The 23,440-nt window shown below is 45.2% G+C and overlaps 1 protein-coding gene across 2 annotated transcripts in view; it reads right to left on the bottom strand.

The window, feature by feature from the left end:
• The window catches only part of LOC118363483 (growth arrest-specific protein 7-like), an 84,985-nt gene that overhangs the window by 12,465 nt on the left and 49,080 nt on the right, over positions 1-23,440 (bottom strand). For both annotated transcript variants that reach the window (XM_052493434.1, XM_052493431.1), the window contains exons 5-9: positions 19,103-19,156; positions 16,074-16,163; positions 13,554-13,669; positions 13,245-13,319; positions 2,171-2,249 (exon numbers count right to left, since the gene is read on the bottom strand). In XM_052493434.1, coding sequence (XP_052349394.1) covers positions 2,171-2,249; positions 13,245-13,319; positions 13,554-13,669; positions 16,074-16,163; positions 19,103-19,156 — 414 coding nt within the window. The remainder of the gene's footprint in view (positions 1-2,170; positions 2,250-13,244; positions 13,320-13,553; positions 13,670-16,073; positions 16,164-19,102; positions 19,157-23,440) is intronic.

Below are 23,440 nucleotides of genomic sequence, written 5' to 3'. Positions count from 1 at the left end.
TCCAAGATATGCGCCGAAATCGCCAAGCAGCTAACTTCGTGGCAGTGTGTCGATGCGTGTATCACTTCATCAGAAGCACATCACCAATGACATGATCACGTGCTTTTTCAAACCGTCTGTTGCAAAATGCCCAGATCCCAATGAGTTCACTGTGGTTACGGTGCTTTCTTCGATGAAGCTGCTTTCAAAACACCGACCTCTAATGGATACCGTAGATGCCGTGGATAGATTTAGTTAGGGTTTTGTAATTACACCTGACCGGTAGCTTAGCAGGTAGAGTAGGAAACTTTGGAGTAGGAAACTTTGGTGTGAGGTTGAATCCTGTTGAAGGTGCACTATTTTGCCAAAATAGTTAACTTATAATGCCAAAATAGTTAACTTATAATGCCAAAATAGTTCACTTATAATGCCAAAATAGTTCACTTGAAGACAAAAGGGAATACATGATGTAAGATGCGAATGTGATATTCCAACTGATTGTACGGAGCTAAAGCCAACGACTTAGCGCTGCGCCATGAAGATTTGATTAGGAAGACACATTTCAGTTGAATACATTCAGTTGGACAACTGCCTAGGTATCCCCCCTTCCCTTTCCCTAAATCAGTAGAGGGGGGAAAAAAAAGAGTATATCTGATAATTACACAATGCTATCTATTACTGACCAGTAGATGTCACTAATGTATATTGTGAACGAATAAAGAAGCTCGGAGTAATTCATCTATTTTCAAGACAATTGATTGGAAAGCCTCAATGCTTCAGGAAGCTTAGTTTCCCCCATCACTACTGGTTTACAGGCCACGTCAGGCCTGCAAATCACATTATGCTGGTTTGCAATGTGATGTGTAATTCCTATTGGAAGACAGACGGAGTTAAGATATCCAACAAGTGGAATTGTTGATCAGTCGCAACCTGCTTTCAGAATGACTGCCAGGGCAGGGAAGACTGAATACTGAGACAACTTCAAACAACAAAACTGGAACAAACATCTCAGTAATGAGTGCAATACATCCAATTACTAACAGATTGGATTAGTTTATTAAGAAAACTGAATGTTATTTATCTTTGTTTAGCATCAAATGTATCAGCCAATCAATGCACATGCAAAAACACAGGTACTGTTTATTTTTTATTTTTTATTTTACCTTTATTTAACTAAGCAAGTCAGTTAAGAACATATTCTTATTTTCAATGACGGCCTGGGAACAGTGGGTTAACTGCCTGTTCAGGGGCAGAACGACAGATTTGTACCTTGTCAGTTCGGGGGTTTGAACTCGCAACCTTCCGGTTACTAGTCCAACGCTCTAACCACTAGGTTACGCAGTAAAAGCACTGGTGGAAAAAGTATCAAATTGTCATACTTGAGTAAAAGTAAAGATACCATAATAGAAAATTACTCAAGTAAAAGTGAAAGTCACCCAGTAAAATACTACTTGAGTAAAAGTAAAAAAGTATTTGGTTTTAAATACACTTAAGTATCAAATGTAAATGTAATTGCTAAAATATACTTAAGTATTGAAAATACAAGTAAACGTATAAATCACCCTATATTAAACAACATTTTCTTGATTTTTTTATTGACGGATAACCAGGGGCTCCAACACAGACATCATTTATAAACAAAGCATGTGTGTTTAGTGAGTCTGCCAGATCAGAGGCAGTAGGGATGATCAGGGATGTTCGATTGATACGTGTGTGAATTGAACCATTTTCCTGGCATGCTAGCCATTCAAAACTTAACAAATACTCTCGAGTGTCAGGAAGATCTATGGATGAAAAGGTACAAAAGTCTCTTTAGGAATGTAGTGAAGTAAAAGTAGTCAAAAATATAAATAGTAAAATGAAGTACAGATACCCCAAAAAACGACATATGTACTGCTTTCAAGGATTTTTTTTACTTACATTCTATAGAGCATGCTGGGAAATATTATATGTGGTTCTATGTAGAACTATTCCTGCCTTCCAAAGAATCATCAAAGAACCCTTTATTCTTAAAACGATACTTAGAATGTTAAAGGTTCTAGGTAGAATCCTTTGCCTTACAAAGAACCCTATTCCTCTGCAAATAACCCTTTTGGAAGCATTTTTCCTAAGAGTGTACACAACAGATTAAATGTAAAGAATACAGTCCAGTGTGTTACATTTGAGTAAAGTGTAACATAATGTGTTCTACCTTAGAGGAGAACTTGAGGTGAACCTCGGCCTCGTCAGCCAGACTCTTCTTTAGCTGAGCCCAGGCTTCCCCAAGAGTACTGAGGAGAGAGATGAGAAATGACACTATCAATATATGACACCGAAGAGTACTGAGGACAGAGACAACACACCACGTTAGACCACAGAGACAACACACCACGTTAGACCACAGAGACAACACACCACGTTAGACCACAGAGACAACACACCACGTTAGACCACAGAGACAACACACCATGTTAGATCAGAGACAACACACCACGTTAGACCACAGAGACAACACACCACGTTAGACCACAGAGACAACACACCATGTTAGATCAGAGACAACACACCACGTTAGACCACAGAGACAACACACCACGTTAGACCACAGAGACAACACACCATGTTAGACCACAGAGACAACACACCATGTTAGACCACAGAGACAACACACCACGTTAGACCACAGAGACAACACACCATGTTAGACCACAGAGACAACACACCACGTTAGACCACAGAGACAACACACCATGTTAGATCAGAGACAACACACCACGTTAGACCACAGAGACAACACACCACGTTAGACCACAGAGACAACACACCACGTTAGACCACAGAGACAACACACCACGTTAGACCACAGAGACAACACACCACGTTAGACCACAGAGACAACACACCACGTTAGACCACAGAGACAACACACCATGTTAGACCACAGAGACAACACACCATGTTAGACCACAGAGACAACACACCATGTTAGACCACAGAGACAACACACCATGTTAGACCACAGAGACAACACACCACGTTAGACCAAAGAGACAACACACCACGTTAGACCACAGAGACAACACACCACATTAGACCACAGAGACAACACACCATGTTAGATCAGAGACAACACACCACGTTAGACCACAGAGATAACAACACGTTAGACAAAGAGACCACACCACGTTAGACCACAGAGACAACACACCATGTTAGATCAGAGACAACAGGGTGGATCACAGAGACAAACAGAGAGAACAGAGATGAGGTTCTGCAACACAGAGTGATTGACATTTAAACAGAGACAACACACCACGTTAGACCACAGTTCCCACTTCAGCCACAGAGGTTAGATCAGAGACAACACACCACGTTAGACCACAGAGATGAACATGTCCACAGAGACTCAATTAGGAGAAATGACCACGTTAGACATTTCCACAGAGACAAATCTGTAACGAGACAACACACCACATTAGACCACAGACAACACACCATGTTAGATCAGAGACAACACACCACGTTAGACCACAGAGACAACACACCACGTTAGAAAGTTTAACACCCATGTTAGAGAGACAGCACACATCTCCACAGAGACTGTGCAGAGACAACACACCACGTTAGACCACAGGATAACCGCGTTAGACCACAGAGACAACACACCATGTTGGTTCAGAGACAACACACGTTAGACCACAGAGATAACAGGATGTAAACACCACGTTAGAGGATATGAGATAAAAACACACCACGTTAGAGAGACAACACACCACGTTATGGTTTCACACCATTACTTTAGAACATTCCACAGAGACAACTGTTTTCAGAGACAACACACCACGTTCTGAGACAACACACCACGTTAGACCACAGAGACAACACACCATGTTGAAAAGACATCTTTAATTAAGACAACACACCATGTTAATTAATTAACAAATGAATGTTGTGACAACTTATATGCAGAGACAATCACCATATCTAGACAGTAGAATAACCACGTTAGACCACAGAGACAACACACCATGTTAGACCAGAGACAACACACCACTTTACATTAGACAATGATCAAGAGCAGAAGGTAAAAATGCATTGTTAGAAAGAGACTCATATCCTTGCAGAAAACACACCATGTAAAGAGAAACATGGAACAGAGATAACATTAGGTCAGAGACAACAGTGAACAGAGACACACCACGTTAGACCAGGCTAGCCTTGAGTACTAGGAGACAACACACCATGTTAGACCTCAGAGATACTCAGGCAAAACGTTAGAAAGTTTAGCCAAAACAAACACATGTTAGATCAGAGACAACACACCACGCGACCACAGAGACAACACACCACGTAGATACAAACACCACGTTGAACAGAGACATAAGAATATAACAACACACCACGTTACCACAGAGATCTACCATGTTAGAATAGAGACAACACACCATGTAAATAGAGATTTTTGATGACAACACACCACGTTAGACCACAGAGACAACACCTATATACAGTATAACCATCTTGTCCAGTATTTTAATGTTTAAGACAACACACCACGTTAATGTAAACATCTTATGTTGTTCTTGTCTATAACTGTTCTATACTTTCATGTATTTCTATGTATTTCTATGTTTCATGTGGACCCCAGGGAAAGTAAAGGGCAAGGAGGATGAGCTGCTGTACATGCAGTGGGGATCCTAATAAACTAAACTCCTCTGAACAGACATCTTAAGTCCTTCATTCCAAACATTAGCAGAATATTTATCCAAGGGCCATGAAGGTACAGAGACAACACACCACGTTAGATCAGAGACAACCACCACAGCCATGAGGCTGTACAGGCTGTTAGGGATAACACACCATGGAACTGAGGAGGAGAGGGGTCAACACACCATGTTAGACCATAGGACAACACACCACATTAGATAACCAGATTCAACATCAAGAGCAACACACCATGTTAGACAAGTCTGGATGGAAGATGAGATGAGGTTCTGCACATTGACTTTAAAGGCAGCATCAGCGGAGGTGCTGCGGTAAACGGTGAACATGTCGGCTCAATGGGAAATGACCTTGACTTTCTTCCGGAATCTGTAAGAGGCAGACTGAATAGAGAAAAGAGACAGTTTATAACCCAGAAGGCAGCTATCTCACAGCTGTGCCTGGTCCTCGGCAAGTTCACCGATTAAGGATGTATCACTGGAAGAGATAAAACCGGACGTTTTATGGATCAGAAGAGATTGGAAAATGACAGGAGGTTTCCCATTACTTTAGAACATCAAGATTTCAAGAAGAGATAGTGAGATCAGTGAAGAGATCTTTAATTAATCAAATGAATGAGACAACTAATGCAGAATCAACAAGAGATAACTAAGGTAGATCAACAAGAGATAATAGATCAAGGTAAAAGATAGTAGATCAACAAGAGATATAAGATGGATCAGTGAAGAGATATTCAGGGTAGCAGTTCTCCTCTAGCAGGCAAAAAGAAAGTTTAGCAGGTATTATATTGGGTAGATATCTAATTGAACTGGATATAAGAAATAAACAGGGTAGTATGAATAATGGAAATAGTATTTTTGCAGGGACTAGTATAATTCAGTATTTTAATGTTTAATTTAATGTAATATCTTATGTTGTTCTTGTCTATAACTGTTCTATACTTTCATGTATTTCTATGTATTTCAGTTTCAGGTAGGGTAAGTAAAGGGCAGGAGGATGAGCAGGCAGGGCAGTAGGAAACTCCTCTGAACAGACATCTTAGTAGGCAGGAATATTTATCCAAGGGCCATGGGTAGCAGGCAGGGCAGCAGGCAGGGCAGTAGGCTGGGTGGGTAGGAACAGGGCAGCAGGCAGGGGTCTTTAACAGTTCAGGCAGCTGAATGGAAGGGTACATTCCTAAGCATCAGGGCTAGCAGGCCTCCTGCCACTTTAAGGGCATAGAAGAGACAGGGTATCAGGAAGGGCAGATAAAAGGGCAGCAGGCAGGGTAAAATAAAGGGAAACAGGCAGGGCAGAAAGCAGGGTAGCAGGAAGGGTAGCAGGTAGGGTAGAAGAGATATTCAGGTAGCAGGCAGGGCAGCAGGCAGGGCAGCAGGGTAGGGGCAGGAAAGCAGGGTAGAAAGAGTAGCGGGCAGGATAGCAGGCAGGGCAGCAGGTAGGGTATAAAGCAGGGTAGCAGGCAGGGCAGTAGGAGGGTAGTAGGCAGGTTAGCAGGCAGGGTAGCAGGCAGGGCAGGCAGGGCAGGAGGCGGGGTAGCAGGCAGGGCAGCAGGCAGGGGAGCAGGCAGGGCAGCAGGCAGGGTAGCAGGCAGGGTAGAAAGCAGGGTAGCAGGCAGGGCAGCAGGCAGGGCAGCAGGCAGGGTAAAATAAAGGGAATCAGGCAGGGCAGAAAGCAGGGTAGCAGGAAGGGTAGCAGGTAGGGTAGAAAGCAGGGTAGCAGGCAGGGCAGCAGGTAGGGTAGAAAGCAGGGTAGAAAGTAGGGTAGCAGGCAGGGTAGAAAGTAGGGTAGCAGGCAGGGTAGCAGGCAGGGCAGAAAGCAGGGTAGCAGGAAGGGTAGCAGGTAGGGTAGAAAGCAGGGTAGCAGGCAGGGCAGCAGGCAGGGCAGCAGGCAGGGCAGCAGGTAGGGCAGCAGGCAGGGCAGCAGGCAGGGTAAAATAAAGGGAATCAGGCAGGGCAGAAAGCAGGGTAGCAGGAAGGGTAGCAGGTAGGGTAGAAAGCAGGGTAGCAGGCAGGGCAGCAGGCAGGGCAGCAGGTAGGGTAGAAAGCAGGGTAGCGGGCAGGATAGCAGGCAGGGTAGCAGGCAGGGCAGCAGGGTAGCGGGCAGGGTAGCAGGCAGGGTAGAAGGCAGGGTAGCAGGCAGGGTAGCAGGTAGGGTAGAAGGCAGGGTAGAAGGCAGGGTAGCAGGCAGGGCAGCAGGCAGGGAAGCAGATGGATTACCAGGACATGAACTCAGACCATGCGCTGACCAACTGGAAAGATTCTTCATTGACATTTTCAACCCAACTGAGTCCGTAATACCAACATGTTTCAAGGAGACCACCATAGTGCCTGTGCCCAAGAACACTAAATTAACCTGCCTACGGACCTGTAGCACTCACTCACCATTATCCCAGAAACCCTAAACCCACTCCAATTTGCATTCCGCCCCAACAGATCCACAAATGAAGCAATCTCTATTGCACTCCACACTGCACTTTCCCACCTGGACAAAAGGAACACCTATGTGAGAATGCTATTCATTGATTACAGCTCAGCGTTCAACACCATAGTGACCTCAAAGCTCATCACTAAGCTAAGGACCCTGGGACTAAACACCTCCCTCTGCAACTGGATCCTGGACTTCCTGCCGGGCTGGAAGGGTAGGTAACAACACAGCCACTACGCTAATCCTCAACACGGGGGACCCTCAGGGGTGCGTGCTCAGTCCCCTCCTGTACTCCAACACCATCATTAAGTTTGCCGATGACACAACAGTGGTAGGCCTGATCACCGACAACAATGAGACAGCCTATAGGAGGAGGGGAGAGACCTGGCCGTGTGGTGCCAGGACAACATCCTCTCCCTCAAAGTGATCAAGACAAAGGAGATGATTGTGGACTGCAGGAAAAGGAGGACCGAGCACGCCCCCATTCTCATCGACGGGGCTGCAGTGGAACAGGTTGAGAGCTTCAAGTTCCTTGGTGTCCACATCACCAACAAACTAACATGGTCCAAGCACACCAAGACAGTCATGAAGAGGGCACGACAAAGCCTATTCCCCCTCAGAAAAGATTTGGCATGGGTTCTAAGATCCTCAAAAAGTTCTACAGCTGCACCATCGAGGGCATCCTGACTGGTTGCATCACTGCCTGGTATGGCAACTGTTCAGCTTCCGACCGCAAGGCGCTACAGAGGGTAGTACATCACCAGGGCCAAGCTTCCTGCTATCCAGGAGCTCTATACCAGGTGGTGTCAGAGGAAGGCCCTAAAAATTGCCAAAGACTCCAGCCACCCTAGTCATAGACTGTTCTCTCTGCTAACGCACGGCAAGCGGTACCAGAGCTCCAAGTCTAGGTCCAAAAGACTTATTAACAGCTTCTACCTCCAAGCCATAAGACTCCTGAACAGCTAATCAAATGGCTACCCAGGCTATTTGCATCGCCCCCCCCCGCCCTTTTACGCTGGTGCTATTGTCTGTTCATTATCTATGCATAGTTACTTTACTCTACCTACATCTACATATTACCTCAATTACCAGTGCCCCTGCACATTGACACTGTACCTGTACCCCCTGTATATAGCCTCGCTATTGTTATTTTACTGCTGCTCTTTAATTATTTGTTACTTTTATTTTTTACTTATCTATTTTTTACTTAACACTTATTTTGTCTTAAAACTGCATTGTCGGTTAAGGGCTTGTAAGTAAGCATTTCACTGTAAGGTTGTTGTATTCGGCGCATGTGACAAATGCAATTTGATTTGATTTGGTTTGATAATGACAGTATCGTGTTGTGTTGCTCTCTCTGGACATGGTGAGCCTGGGTGGTCAGAACTCACTGGCATCGTTTACATTCTAGATGAAACATGTTCACCCCACTCTGCCATTCTATCCCAACAACACTGGTTCTAACACAGGAGAGTGCTGTACTGTCTGTGTTTCAGTAGGGCAGTATCATATCTCTAACGCAGGAGAGTGCTGTACTGTCTGTGTGTCAGTGGGGCAGTATCATATCTCTAACACAGGAGAGTGCTGTACTGTCTGTGTTTCAGTAGGGCAGTATCATATCTCTAACACAGGAGAGTGCTGTACTGTCTGTGTTTCAGTAGGGCAGTATCATATCTCTAACACAGGAGAGTGCTGTACTGTCTGTGTTTCAGTGGGGCAGTATCATATCTCTAACACAGGAGAGTGCTGTACTGTCTGTGTTTCAGTAGGGCAGTATCATATCTCTAACACAGGAGAGTGCTGTACTGTCTGTGTTTCAGTAGGGCAGTATCATATCTCTAACACAGGAGAGTGCTGTACTGTCTGTGTTTCAGTGTTAACCGTAGGGCAGTATCATATCTCTAACACAGGAGAGTGCTGTACTGTCTGTGTTTCAGTGTTGACCGTAGGGCAGTATCATATCAGTGCTGACTGTCTGTGTTTCAGGGGGCAGTATCATATCTCTAACACAGGAGAGTGCTGTACTGTCTGTGTTTCAGTAGGGCAGTATCATATCTCTAACACAGGAGAGTGCTGTACTGTCTGTGTTTCAGTGTTAACCGTAGGGCAGTATCATATCTCTAACACAGGAGAGTGCTGTACTGTCTGTGTTTCAGTAGGGCAGTATCATATCTCTAACACAGGAGAGTGCTGTACTGTCTGTGTTTCAGTGTTGACCGTAGGGCAGTATCATATCTCTAACACAGGAGAGTGCTGTACTGTCTGTGTTTCAGTAGGGCAGTATCATATCTCTAACACAGGAGAGTGCTGTACTGTCTGTGTTTCAGTAAGGCAGTATCATATCTCTAACACAGGAGAGTGCTGTACTGTCTGTGTTTCAGTAGGGCAGTATCATATCTCTAACACAGGAGAGTGCTGTACTGTCTGTGTTTCAGTAGGGCAGTATCATATCTCTAACACAGGAGAGTGCTGTACTGTCTGTGTTTCAGTGTTGACCGTAGGGCAGTATCATATCTCTAACACAGGAGAGTGCTGTACTGTCTGTGTTTCAGTAGGGCAGTATCATATCTCTAACACAGGAGAGTGCTGTACTGTCTGTGTTTCAGTGTTAACCGTAGGGCAGTATCATATCTCTAACACAGGAGAGTGCTGTACTGTCTGTGTTTCAGTGTTGACCGTAGGGCAGTATCATATCTCTAACACAGGAGAGTGCTGTACTGTCTGTGTTTCAGTAGGGCAGTATCATATCTCTAACACAGGAGAGTGCTGTACTGTCTGTGTTTCAGTGTTAACCGTAGGGCAGTATCATATCTCTAACACAGGAGAGTGCTGTACTGTCTGTGTTTCAGTAGGGCAGTATCATATCTCTAACACAGGAGAGTGCTGTACTGTCTGTGTTTCAGTAAGGCAGTATCATATCTCTAACACAGGAGAGTGCTGTACTGTCTGTGTTTCAGTGTTAAGTCAGTATCATATCTCTAACACAGGAGAGTGCTGTACTGTCTGTGTTTCAGTAGGGCAGTATCATATCTCTAACACAGGAGAGTGCTGTACTGTCTGTGTTTCAGTAGGGGCAGTATCATATCTCTAACACAGGAGAGTGCTGTACTGTCTGTGTTTCAGTAGGGGCAGTATCATATCTCTAACACAGGAGAGTGCTGTACTGTCTGTGTTTCAGTAAGGCAGTATCATATCTCTAACACAGGAGAGTGCTGTACTGTCTGTGTTTCAGTAGGGCAGTATCATATCTCTAACACAGGAGAGTGCTGTACTGTCTGTGTTTCAGTAGGGCAGTATCATATCTCTAACACAGGAGAGTGCTGTACTGTCTGTGTGTCAGTGTTGACCGTAGGGCAGTATCATATCTCTAACACAGGAGAGTGCTGTACTGTCTGTGTTTCAGTGTTGACCGTAGGGCAGTATCATATCTCTAACACAGGAGAGTGCTGTACTGTCTGTTTCAGTGGGGCAGTATCATATCTCTAACACAGGAGAGTGCTGTACTGTCTGTGTTTCAGTAGGGCAGTATCATATCTCTAACACAGGAGAGTGCTGTACTGTCTGTGTTTCAGTAGGGCAGTATCATATCTCTGACACAGGAGAGTGCTGTACTGTCTGTGTTTCAGTGTTAACCGTAGGGCAGTATCATATCTCTAACACAGGAGAGTGCTGTACTGTCTGTGTTTCAGTGGGGCAGTATCATATCTCTAACGCAGGAGAGTGCTATACTGTCTGTGTTTCCGTAGGGCAGTATCATATCTCTAACACAGGAGAGTGCTGTACTGTCTGTGTTTCCGTAGGGCAGTATCATATCTCTAACACAGGAGAGTGCTGTACTGTCTTTGTTTCAGTGTTGACCGTAGGGGAGTATCATATCTCTAACGCAGGAGAGTGCTGTACTGTCTGTGTTTCAGTGGGGCAGTATCATATCTCTAACGCAGGAGAGTGCTATACTGTCTGTGTTTCCGTAGGGCAGTATCATATCTCTAACACAGGAGAGTGCTGTACTGTCTGTGTTTCAGTGTTAACCGTAGGGCAGTATCATATCTCTAACACAGGAGAGTGCTGTACTGTCTGTGTTTCAGTAGGGCAGTATCATATCTCTAACACAGGAGAGTGCTGTACTGTCTTTGTTTCAGTGAGGCAGTATCATATCTCTAACGCAGGAGAGTGCTGTACTGTCTGTGTTTCAGTAGGGCAGTATCATATCTCTAACACAGGAGAGTGCTGTACTGTCTTTGTTTCAGTGTTAACCGTAGGGCAGTGTCATCTCTCTAACACAGGAGAGTGCTGTACTGTCTGTGTTTCAGTGAGGCAGTATCATATCTCTAACCCTAATCTATGGATTTCACATGACTGGGAATACAGATATACATCTGTTGGTCACTGATACCTTAAAGAAAAGCAGTCAGTATCTGGTGTGCCCACCTTCTGCCTCATGCATCACCTTCTCATAAAGTTGATCAGGCTGTTGATTGCGGGCTGTGGGATGTTGTTCCACTCCTCTTCGATGGCTATTCAAAGTTGATGGATATAGGCGGGAGAGCACACTTCTCCAGCGTGTCGTTGGCCATCGAAAGTGAGTATTTGCCCACTTGCGTCAGTCACCACGCCGAACTGCAGTCAAGATCCTGTTGAGGACGCCGAGCACACAGATGAGCTTCCCTGACACGGTTTCTGACAGTTTGTGCAGAAATTCTTTGGTTGTGCAAGCCCACGGTTTCATCACCTGTTCGGGCAACTGGTGTCAGACGATCCTGCAGGTGAAGAAGCCAGATGTGGAGGTCCTGGGTTGGCGTGGTTACACATGGTCTGAGATGAAGAAGCCAGATGTGGAGGTCCTGGGTTGCCGTGGTTACACATGGTCTGAGGTGAAGAAGCCAGATGTGGAGGTCCTGGGTTGGCGTGGTTACACATGGTCTGAGGTGAAGAAGCCAGATGTGGAGGTCCTGGGTTGGCGTGGTTATACATGGTCTGAGGTGAAGAAGCCAGATGTGGAGGTCCTGGGTTGGCGTGGTTACACGTGGTCTACGGTTGTGAGGCCGGTTGGACGTACAGCCATATTCCCTAAAACGATGTTGGAGGTGGCGTTAGTGGACATTCCTGAAGTATGCATGGCAATTTCATGCTCCCTCAACACTTGAGACATCTTTGGGCATTGTGTTGTGTGACGACAACTGCACATTTTAGAGTTGCCTTTTGTTGTCCCCAGTACAAGGTGCAGCCGTGTAATGATCATGCTGTTTAATCAGCTTCTTGATACACCACACCTGTCAGGTGGGGGGATCATCTCAGAAAAGGAGAAATGCTCACCAACAGGGATGAAAAACAAATGTGTCCACAACATTTTAGAAAAAAAAAGCTTTTTGTGCATATGGAAGATTTCTCATGTATTTTAGGTCAGTCTGGTACAGTGACTCATTATGACTGCGTAGTAAATGTGGAATGCAGACATCTTATTACAGCCGTCCCTCCCTCTCAGCCTGTCCCCTAGCAGCCTCACCATACAGCCTGCCTGTCTCCTAGCAGCCTCACCATACAGCCTGCCTGTCCCCCAGCCGCCTCACCACACAGCCTGCCTGTCTCCTAGCAGCCTCACCATACAGCCTGCCTGTCCCCTGGAAATCCCTCCATACAACCTGCCTGTCCCCCACAGGATCCAATTTACCAGACAAAGATCTGCTCACAGCGTGTGGTTCCCTATAATGGCGGACTGAAGAGGGGTCCCCCTTCTCTCTCGCTTTCTTTTTCCCAGTGAGTCTGGGCTGATATGATGCCATAACCCCCATAACCCCTGCTGTCCAGCCCAGCAATACACATAGTGCCCCTACTTCTAGACATGATTTGTTCTATCAGCATGGTACTGTATGTCTATTCCGTACACCCACCAACTCCTTTCAGATCTTCAACAATTGTAGAAAAGTTGGCAAGGAATCAGCTAGGATATGGCTAGGAAGCAGCTAGGAGTTGGCTAGGAATTGACATAATCTGTGCAATGACTTCTGACATGGAATCTTTGAGTTGACGCAGAGAGGTTTTCTTGTATTTTCTTGTGCCATATCTTCCTAAGCGTCAGTGAGCACGTGCAGAGTGTGCGAGGCGACACGTTCGTGTAGGAATTGGTGTCACTACCCACTCACCCTTCTTCCTGTCCCGCGAGGGGAATCTGCGACAGCTTGGCGAGGTTCTTGGCATATTCCTCCTCAATCTTTATCCTGAAAGAGGGAAGGAGAAAATAAACTTATTTACCATCGAATTTCAACACTTAGCGAGTCATTTTTCCTGTTTTGCACAAAATAACCCAGCACATCTGGGTTAAAAAAAATAAAAGGAAATTAAAACATGAAATTGCTCAAGATTGAAATGTAAAAGAAGGAGTTGTGAAACATTGGTCTGACCAGGATTGTTGACAGATCGGCTCAGATAATAAAAGGGGATTTTCTAGTTACCTTTCTCGTATAAACTCGGCCATCTCTTTCTGCATTTGCTTCCCCTTCAGCTGTTTCTGCAGTAAGACCTCAAACCCTGAGATACAGCTTGTCCCCTGAGGGTCCTTCTTATCCGTCTACACAACAACAATAATAACACAGAAATATACACTACAACAATATTTAGTGTAACAGAAATGAAAAAAAATGATACGACCAGATAACATTCAGTGTTGTGATGCGATACTGCATTCTATGTACTTAATGGTATGCATTCAATCATATAGTTACTGTTTGTATTGTACTGTGGGGAAATACCAGACCAACATTACTGCAGCACCATACTCCATTCTACAGCACCATACTCCATTCTACAGCACCATACTCCATTCTACAGCACCGTACTCCATTCTACAGCACCGTACCCCATTCTACAGCACCATACTCCATTCTACAGCACCATACTCCATTCTACAGCACCATACTCCATTCTACAGCACCATACTCCATTCTACAGCACCATACTCCATTCTACAGCACCATACTCCATTCTACAGCACCGTACTCCATTCTACAGCACCGTACTCCATTCTACAGCACCGTACTCCATTCTACAGCACCATACTCCATTCTACAGCACCATACTCCATTCTACAGCACCATACTCCATTCTACAGCACCATACTCCATTCTACAGCACCATACTCCATTCTACAGCACCATACTCCATTCTACAGCACCATACTCCATTCTGCAGCACCATACTCCATTCTACAGCACCGTACTCCATTCTACAGCACCATACTCCATTCTACAGCACCATACTCCATTCTACAGCACCATACTCCATTCTACAGCACCATACTCCATTCTACAGCACCATACTCCATTCTACAGCACCATACTCCATTCTACAGCACCATACTCCATTCTACAGCACCATACTCCATTCTGCAGCACGATACTCCATTCTGCAGCACCATACTCCATTCTACAGCACCATACTCCATTCTACAGCACCATACTCCATTCTACAGCACCATACTCCATTCTACAGCACCATACTCCATTCTACAGCACCACAGCCAATGATATAGAAAGTCAACATTTCACACAGTAGGATGCATGAAATACTTGTCAACCTGTTTTAAATCTGATCCTCTGTGTCTCACTGGAAACTGTAAGTCTCGGTGTACGGTGTCCACTGTTTTACGAACGCCTCCCGGTGTTGTCACCTCAGAGAGAGTGTAACGTTAGCCCGGTCTGACAGTAACGTTAGCCCAGTGTTAAAACCTGAGCACACACCTGGTGGTGATTACGTTTCAGCCATGGGAGAAATGAAAACAGAACAGATGTTTGGAGCAAGGTCTCTCTCACGACAACATGTGTTATTCTACTACAGCTCTACAGCCTTAGTGTCGTGTAGAGTAGAGTAGTGTAGTGTAGTGTAGAGTAGAGCAGTGTAGAGTAGTGTAGTGTAGTGTAGAGTAGAGCAGTGTAGAGTAGTGTAGAGTAGTGTAGTGTAGAGTAGTGTAGTGTAGAGTAGAGCAGTGTAGAGTAGTGTAGAGTAGTGTAGAGTAGTGTAGTGTAGAGAAGTGTAGTGTAGTGTAGTGTAGAGAAGTGTAGTGTAGTGTAGTGTAGAGTAGTGTAGTGTAGAGAAGTGTAGTGTAGTGTAGTGTAGAGTAGTGTAGTGTAGTGTAGTGTAGAGAAGTGTAGTGTAGTGTAGTGTAGAGAAGTGTAGTGTAGTGTGTAGTGTAGAGTGTAGTGTAGTGTAGAGTAGTGTAGTGTAGTGTAGAGTGTAGTGTAGTGTAGAGCAGTGTAGTGTAGAGAGTGTAGTGTATAGTAGTGTAGAGAAGTGTAGTGTAGAGAAGTGTAGTGTAGTGTAGAGAAGTGTAGTGTAGTGTAGAGCAGTGTAGTGTAGAGTAGTGTAGTGTAGAGAAGTGTAGTGTAGTGTAGAGTAGTGTAGAGTAGTGTAGTGTAGAAGTGTAGTGTAGAGCAGTGTAGTGTAGAGAAGTGTAGTGTAGTGTAGAGCAGTGTAGTGTAGAGAAGTGTAGTGTAGTGTGTAGTGTAGAGTAGTGTAGTGTAGTGTAGTGTAGAGAAGTGTAGTGTAGTGTAGAGTAGTGTAGTGTAGTGTAGAGTAGTGTAGTGTAGTGTAGTGTAGTGTAGTGTAGTGTGTAGTGCAGTGTAGTGTAGTGTAGAGAAGTGTAGTGTAGAGCAGTGTAGTGTAGAGAAGTGTAGTGTAGTGTAGAGAAGTGTAGTGTAGAGTAGTGTAGTGTAGAGTAGTGTAGTGTAGAGTAGTGTAGTGTAGAGTAGTGTAGTGTAGAGTAATGTAGTGTAGAGAAGTGTAGTGTAGTGTAGAGTAAAGCAGTGTAGAGCAGTGTAGTGTAGAGAAGTGTAGAGTAGTGTAGAGTAGTGTAGAGTAGTGTAGAGAAGTGTAGTGTAGAGCAGTGTAGAGTAGTGTAGTGTAGAGTGCAGTAGAGTAGAGTAGAGTAGTATGTAGTGTAATATGACTCTGTGGTGTGACCAGTCTTCATATCTTACCCAGAAGTAATCGCAGTAGCTCCACTCATCTGGCTTCAACAGCTGCTGTTCAGGTGTACTCATAGGGAGGGGGAACGTTACACAGTTAATCTGAGAGAGCGAGAGAGAGAGATATTAGGATACACTTTTCAATGTTTCGAATTCTGCCAGAAGCACGTAGGTGATGGCAGTGACAGTTTGATCTTCCCAACACCTTGGTTTATTAAACTTAAATATAGGATCAGAAAACTAGATAAAGTGAGACCTAAATGCCACCAGGGAGAGCTTAAATGAGGCAGAGGAAAGATTGGCCCGGTGCGAGGAGAGAGATCCGGCTGTATGAGATAGTTCAACAACTGGGGAGAATGTAGTACTCGCGCTGCCAAAAACCCTCGACCTCTGCTACTCCAACTTCCGGGATGCCTACTAAACCCTCACACGCAACCCTTTCGGGCAAATCTGACCACGAATCCATTTTGCTCCTCCTTTGCTAAAGGCAGAAACTCAAACGGGAAGTACCAATGCTAAGGACTATTCAACGCTGGTTTGACCAATCGGAATCCACGCTTCAAGATGGTTTTGATCACGTGGACTGGGAAGCGTCCGAGAATAACATTGACGAATAATCTGATATGGTGATTTAGCGCCTCTTCAACCTCAGGAGACTGGACCATTTTTGCTTGTCACCTAAAACCCTGACAAACTTTTACAGATGCACAATTTAGAGCATCCTGTCGTGCTATATCACCGCCTGGTAAGGCAACTGCACCGCCCACAACCGCAGTGCTCTCCAGAGGGTGGTGCGGTCTGCCCAGCACATGTACCTACAGCACCCGATGTCACAGGAAGGCCAAAAAGATCATCAAGGACATCAACCACCCGAGCCACTGCCTGTTCACCCCGCTATCATCCAGAAGGCAAAGTCAGTACAGGTGCCTCAAAGCTGGGACCAAGAGACTGAAAAACAGCTTCTATCTCAAGGCCATCAGACTGTTAAAAAGGCCTGACTAGCACATTAGAGTCTGCTGCCTATATACATAGATTTGAAATCACTGGCCACTTTAATAAATTAAATACTAGTCACTTTAATAATGTTTACATATTTTGCATTACTCCTCTCATATGTATCTAGTATATTCTGTTTTATCCTATTCTACTGTATCTTAGTCTCTGCCACTTTGCTCATCCATATATTCTTAATTCCATTCCTGTGCTTAGATTTGTGTGTATTGGGTATATGCTGTGAAATTGTTAGATATTACTGCACTGTTGGAGCTAGAAACACAAGCATTTCGCTACACCCACAATAACATCTGCTAAACACGTGTATGTGACCAATACAATTTGATTTGATTTGGACACGAGTCCAGAAAGGATACCTTGCTTTTACCTTTTTTTACATATATATCTTTTTGTAATTAATATTATTATTTTATTATCGTTATTTATTAGGGTCAACAATGACTTGTACCATAGTACCAATTATATTGTTTTATGAAATGCTGATTGTTGACTGTTTAGGTTAATTGTTTTAGCGTGGGGGTAAATGTATATATATTCTGTAGTTATCTTAAACTAATAAATAAAGAGTATTTAAGAAAACATTTGTTACGTCTTACATTATTTTATTAGTCGGTATGCAAGGGCCTGAGGAGTTAGGTATGCAAGGGCCTGAGGAGTTAGGTATGCAAGGGCCTGAGGAGTTAGGTATGCAAGGGCCTGAGGAGTTAGGTATGCAAGGGCCTGAGGAGTTAGGTATGCAAGGGCCTGAGGAGTTAGGTATGCAAGGGCCTGAGGAGTTAGGTATGCAAGGGCCTGAGGAGTTAGGTATGCAAGGGCCTGAGGAGTTAGGTATGCAAGGGCCTGAGGAGTTAGGTATGCAAGGGCCTGAGGAGTTAGGTATGCAAGGGACTGAGGAGTTTAAGTCATGAAGGGCCACATTGAGATTAGCAATACGAAGTGCAAGATGCGGAGCTGCACACACACACACACACACACACACACACACACACACACACACACACACACACACACACACACACACACACACACACACACACACACACACACACACACACACACACACACACACAGTGCAAACATTGACTGTCCCTCTCTGCTGAACTATTCAAGGTGCTCTGCCACTGTTGCTCTGGCAACACTTCTTCTCTTCAGTTCCAATAATAAAAGACTATGTGACATCCTGACAACACATCGCTCCTTGAATCTGTCAACTCTTTTCTATTTCCAGACGTTATGATTAATGCCACTCAAAACACAGTAACAACAACTGTCAAACCCCAGCATTTATCCCTCATCAAACCTGACTGTCTGTTGTAATTCTCTCTACCCAGTAGATGTTCAATACGTTGGCTGAGCGACTATCACCCTGCTCAGCCCATCTCTATCTATTCTCTATCTGCTGCACAGGGCCTGAGGGTTGGGTATCTCTCTCTCCTCTCCCTCACTGTGTGGCTGTCAGTTGTAACTGTTAGCACCCAGGCTGAGAAAGGGCTGACAATAGAACTGTTATTATTTCCCGAATTCATTCTCATTACCTCCAGCAGCAAAACAATTCTGGCCGAGGGGGGTGGACCTACTGCTGAGCCTACCTCCTCACAGGGCAGTTTACTGCTGTTAAATTGCAAGTGGACAGGGTATGATAATGAAGATAAAGATGGCAATCCCTTTTCTACTCTTCCTGCCTCCAGATTAAATACCAACATCTGGCTTCCATCACATTCTAACGAGCCTTTAAGTGACCTTAGCTGACCTCCACCAATGACCCCCTTAACCCCTGGCATTGGTAATTAGCTGAGGGTTAACTAAGGATTGAATCAGTCGACTTTACTGGTCTGGGTTAAGGGTCTAAGTTTGGGTTAGGGTCTGGGTTAGCGTCTGGGTTAGGGTTTGGGTCTGGGTTAGGGTCTAAGTTTGGGTTAGGGTCTGGGTTAGCGTCTGGGTTAGGGTTTGGGTCTGGGTTAGGGTCTGTGTTCGGGAAAGGGTCTGTGTTTGGGTTAGGGTCTGGGGAAGTTAGAAATGGTACTTACTGTGATGGTAGTTTCTTTACTCTGCCACCTGGTGGGTGATGTAGGACATGGACTCTGATGAGAGAGACAGGATGCTCCGTCAAAACCTTTCCTCCTTGTCTGACATGGGCTCTGACTGACACACACACAATGGAGCTGTTCTACTGGAGCTGTTCTACTAGAGCTATTCTACTGGAGCTGTTCTACTAGAGCTGTTCTACTAGAGCTGTTCTACTGGAGCTGTTCTACCAGAGCTGTTCTACTGGAGCTGTTCTACTGGAGCTGTTCTACTGGAGCTGTTCTACTAGAGCTGTTCTACTGGAGCTGTTCTACTGCAGCTGTTCTACTGGAGCTGTTCTACTGGAGCTGTTCATCTGGAGCTGTTCTACTGGAGCTGTTAATCTGGAGCTGTTCTACTGGAGCTGTTCTACTGGAGCTGTTCTACTAGAGCTGTTCTACTAGAGCTGTTCTACTGGAGCTGTTCATCTGGAGCTGTTCATCTGGAGCTGTTCTACTGGAGCTGTTAATCTGGAGCTGTTCTACTGGAGCTGTTCTACTGGAGCTGTTCTACTAGAGCTGTTCTACTGGAGCTGTTCTACTGGAGCTGTTCTACTAGAGCTGTTCTACTGGAGCTGTTCATCTGGAGCTGTTCTACTAGAGCTGTTCTACTGGAGCTGTTCTACTGGAGCTGTTCTACTAGAGCTGTTCTACTGGAGCTGTTCTACTGGAGCTGTTCTACTGGAGCTGTTCTACTGGAGCTGTTCTACTATAGCTGTTCTACTGGAGCTGTTCTACTATAGCTGTTCTACTGGAGCTGTTCTACTGGAGCTGTTCATCTGGGGCTGTTCTACTAGAGCTGTTCTACTGGAGCTGTTAATCTGGAGCTGTTCTACTAGAGCTGTTCTACTGGAGCTGTTCTACTGGGGCTGTTCTACTGGAGCTGTTCTACTGGAGCTGTTCTACTAGAGCTGTTCTACTGGAGCTGTTCTACTGGAGCTGTTCTACTAGAGCTGTTCTACTGGAGCTGTTCTACTAGAGCTGTTCTACTGGAGCTGTTCTACTAGAGCTGTTCTACTAGAGCTGTTCTACTGGAGCTGTTCTACTAGAGCTGTTCTACTAGAGCTGTTCTACTGGAGCTGTTCTACTAGAGCTGTTCTACTAGAGCTGTTCTACTAGAGCTGTTCTACTGGAGCTGTTCATCTGGAGCTGGTCTACTGGAGCTGTTCTACTAGAGCTGTTCTACTGGAGCTGTTCATCTGGAGCTGTTCTACTGGAGCTGTTCTACTGGAGCTGTTCTACTGGAGCTGTTCTACTGGAGCTGTTCTACTTTGTGCTGTTCTACTAGAGCTGTTCTACTAGAGCTGTTCTACTGGAGCTGTTCATCTGGAGCTGTTCTACTAGAGCTGTTCTACTAGAGCTGTTCTACTGGAGCTGTTCTATTGGAGCTGTTCTACTGGAGCTGTTCATCTGGAGCTGTTCTACTGGAGCTGTTCTACTGGAGCTGTTCTACTGGAGCTGTTCTACTGGAGCTGTTCTACTGGAGCTGTTCTACTAGAGCTGTTCTACTGGAGCTGTTCTACTAGAGTTGTTCTACTAGAGCTGTTCTACTGGAGCTGTTCTACTAGAGCTGTTCTACTAGAGCTGTTCTACTGGAGCTGTTCTACTAGAGCTGTTCTACTAGAGCTGTTCTACTAGAGCTGTTCTACTGGAGCTGTTCATCTGGAGCTGGTCTACTGGATCTGTTCTACTGGAGCTGTTCATCTGGAGCTGTTCTACTGGAGCTGGTCTACTGGAGCTGTTCTACTGGAGCTGTTCTACTGGAGCTGTTCTACTTTGTGCTGTTCTACTAGAGCTGTTCTACTAGAGCTGTTCTACTGGAGCTGTTCATCTGGAGCTGTTCTACTAGAGCTGTTCTACTAGAGCTGTTCTACTGGAGCTGTTCTACTGGAGCTGTTCTACTGGAGCTGTTCATCTGGAGCTGTTCTACTGGAGCTGTTCTACTGGAGCTGTTCTACTGGAGCTGGTCTACTGGAGCTGTTCTACTAGAGCTGTTCTACTGGAGCTGTTCATCTGGAGCTGTTCATCTGGAGCTGGTCTACTGGAGCTGTTCTACTGGAGCTGTTCTACTGGAGCTGGTCTACTGGAGCTGTTCTACTAGAGCTGTTCTACTGGAGCTGTTCTACTGGAGCTGTTCTAATAGAGCTGGTCTACTAGAGCTGTTCTACTAGAGCTGTTCTACTGGAGCTGTTCTACTGGAGCTGTTCTACTGGAGCTATTCTACTAGAGCTGGTCTACTTGAGCTGTTCTACTAGAGCTGTTCTACTGGAGCTGTTCTACTGGAGCTGTTCTAATGGAGCTGTTCTACTGGAGCTGTTCTACTAGAGCTGTTCTACTAGAGTTGTTCTACTGGAGCTGTTCTACTGGAGCTGTTCTACTAGAGCTGTTCTACTGGAGCTGTTCTACTGGAGCTGTTCTACTAGAGCTGTTCTACTGGAGCTGTTCTACTGGAGCTGTTCTACTGGAGCTGTTCTACTGGAGCTGTTCTACTGGAGCTGTTCTACTGGAGCTGTTCTACTGGAGCTGTTCTACTGGAGCTGTTCTACTGGAGCTGTTCTACTAGAGCTGTTCTACTGGAGCTGTTCTACTGGAGCTGTTCTACTAGAGCTGTTCTACTAGAGCTGTTCTACTGGAGCTGTTCTACTAGAGCTGTTCTACTAGAGCTGTTCTACTGGAGCTGTTCTACTGGAGCTGTTCTACTGGAGCTGTTCTACTGGAGCTGTTCTACTAGAGCTGTTCTACTGGAGCTGTTCTACTGGAGCTGTTCTACTGGAGCTGTTCTACTGGAGCTGTTCATCTGGAGCTGTTCTACTGGAGCTGTTCTACTGGAGCTGTTCTACTAGAGCTGTTCTACTAGAGCTGTTCTACTGGAGCTGTTCTACTGGAGCTGTTCTACTAGAGCTGTTCTACTGGAGCTGTTCTACTGGACCTGTTCATCTGGAGCTGTTCATCTGGAGCTGTTCTACTGGAGCTGTTCTACTGGTAACTGTTCTACTAGAGCTGTTCTACTGGAGCTGTTCTACTGGTAACTGTTCTACTAGAGCTGTTCTACTGGGGCTATTCTACTAGAGCTGTTCTACTGGAGCTGTTCTACTGGAGCTGTTTTACTGAAACTTTTCTATAGCTGCTCTACTAGAGCTGTTCTACTAGAGCTGTTCTATTGGAGCTGTTCTACTGGAGCTGTTCTACTAGAGCTGTTCTACTAGAGCTGTTCTACTAGAGCTATTCTACTAGAGCTGTTCTACTGGAGCTATTCTACTGGAGCTGTTCTACTGGAGCTGTTCTACTGGAGCTATTCTACTGGAGCTGTTCTACTAGAGCTGTTCTACTGGAGCTGTTCTACTGGAGCTGTTCTACTAGAGCTGTTCTACTGGAGCTGTTCTACTAGAGCTGTTCTACTAGAGCTGTTCTACTGGAGCTGTTCATCTGGAGCTGTTCATCTGGTGCTGTTCTACTGGAGCTGTTCTACTGGAGCTATTCTACTGGAGCTGTTCTACTAGAGCTGTTCTACTGGAGCTGTTCTACTGGAGCTGTTCTACTAGAGCTGTTCTACTGGAGCTGTTCTACTGGAGCTGTTCTACTAGAGCTGTTCTACTGGAGCTGTTCTACTGGAGCTGTTCTACTGGAGCTGTTCATCTGGAGCTGTTCTACTGGAGCTGTTCTACTGGAGCTGTTCTACTAGAGCTGTTCTACTAGAGCTGTTCTACTGGAGCTGTTCTACTGGAGCTGTTCTACTAGAGCTGTTCTACTGGAGCTGTTCTACTGGACCTGTTCATCTGGAGCTGTTCATCTGGAGCTGTTCTACTGGAGCTGTTCTACTGCTGTTCTACTAGAGCTGTTCTACTGGAGCTGTTCTACTGGTAACTGTTCTACTAGAGCTGTTCTACTGGGGCTATTCTACTAGAGCTGTTCTACTGGAGCTGTTCTACTGGAGCTGTTTTACTGAAACTTTTCTACCGGAGCTGCTCTACTAGAGCTGTTCTACTAGAGCTGTTCTATTGGAGCTGTTCTACTGGAGCTGTTCTACTAGAGCTGTTCTACTAGAGCTGTTCTACTAGAGCTATTCTACTAGAGCTGTTCTACTGGAGCTATTCTACTGGAGCTGTTCTACTGGAGCTGTTCTACTGGAGCTGTTCTACTGGAGCTGTTCTACTAGAGCTGTTCTACTGGAGCTGTTCTACTGGAGCTGTTCTACTAGAGCTGTTCTACTGGAGCTGTTCTACTAGAGCTGTTCTACTAGAGCTGTTCTACTGGAGCTGTTCATCTGGAGCTGTTCATCTGGTGCTGTTCTACTGGAGCTGT

This window comes from Oncorhynchus keta, chromosome 3 (assembly GCF_023373465.1).
Source record: "Oncorhynchus keta strain PuntledgeMale-10-30-2019 chromosome 3, Oket_V2, whole genome shotgun sequence".
Lineage (NCBI taxonomy): Eukaryota > Metazoa > Chordata > Actinopteri > Salmoniformes > Salmonidae > Oncorhynchus > Oncorhynchus keta.
The sequence above is the reverse complement of the archived record's forward strand: the minus strand, read 5'-3'. Positions and strand labels throughout refer to the sequence as shown.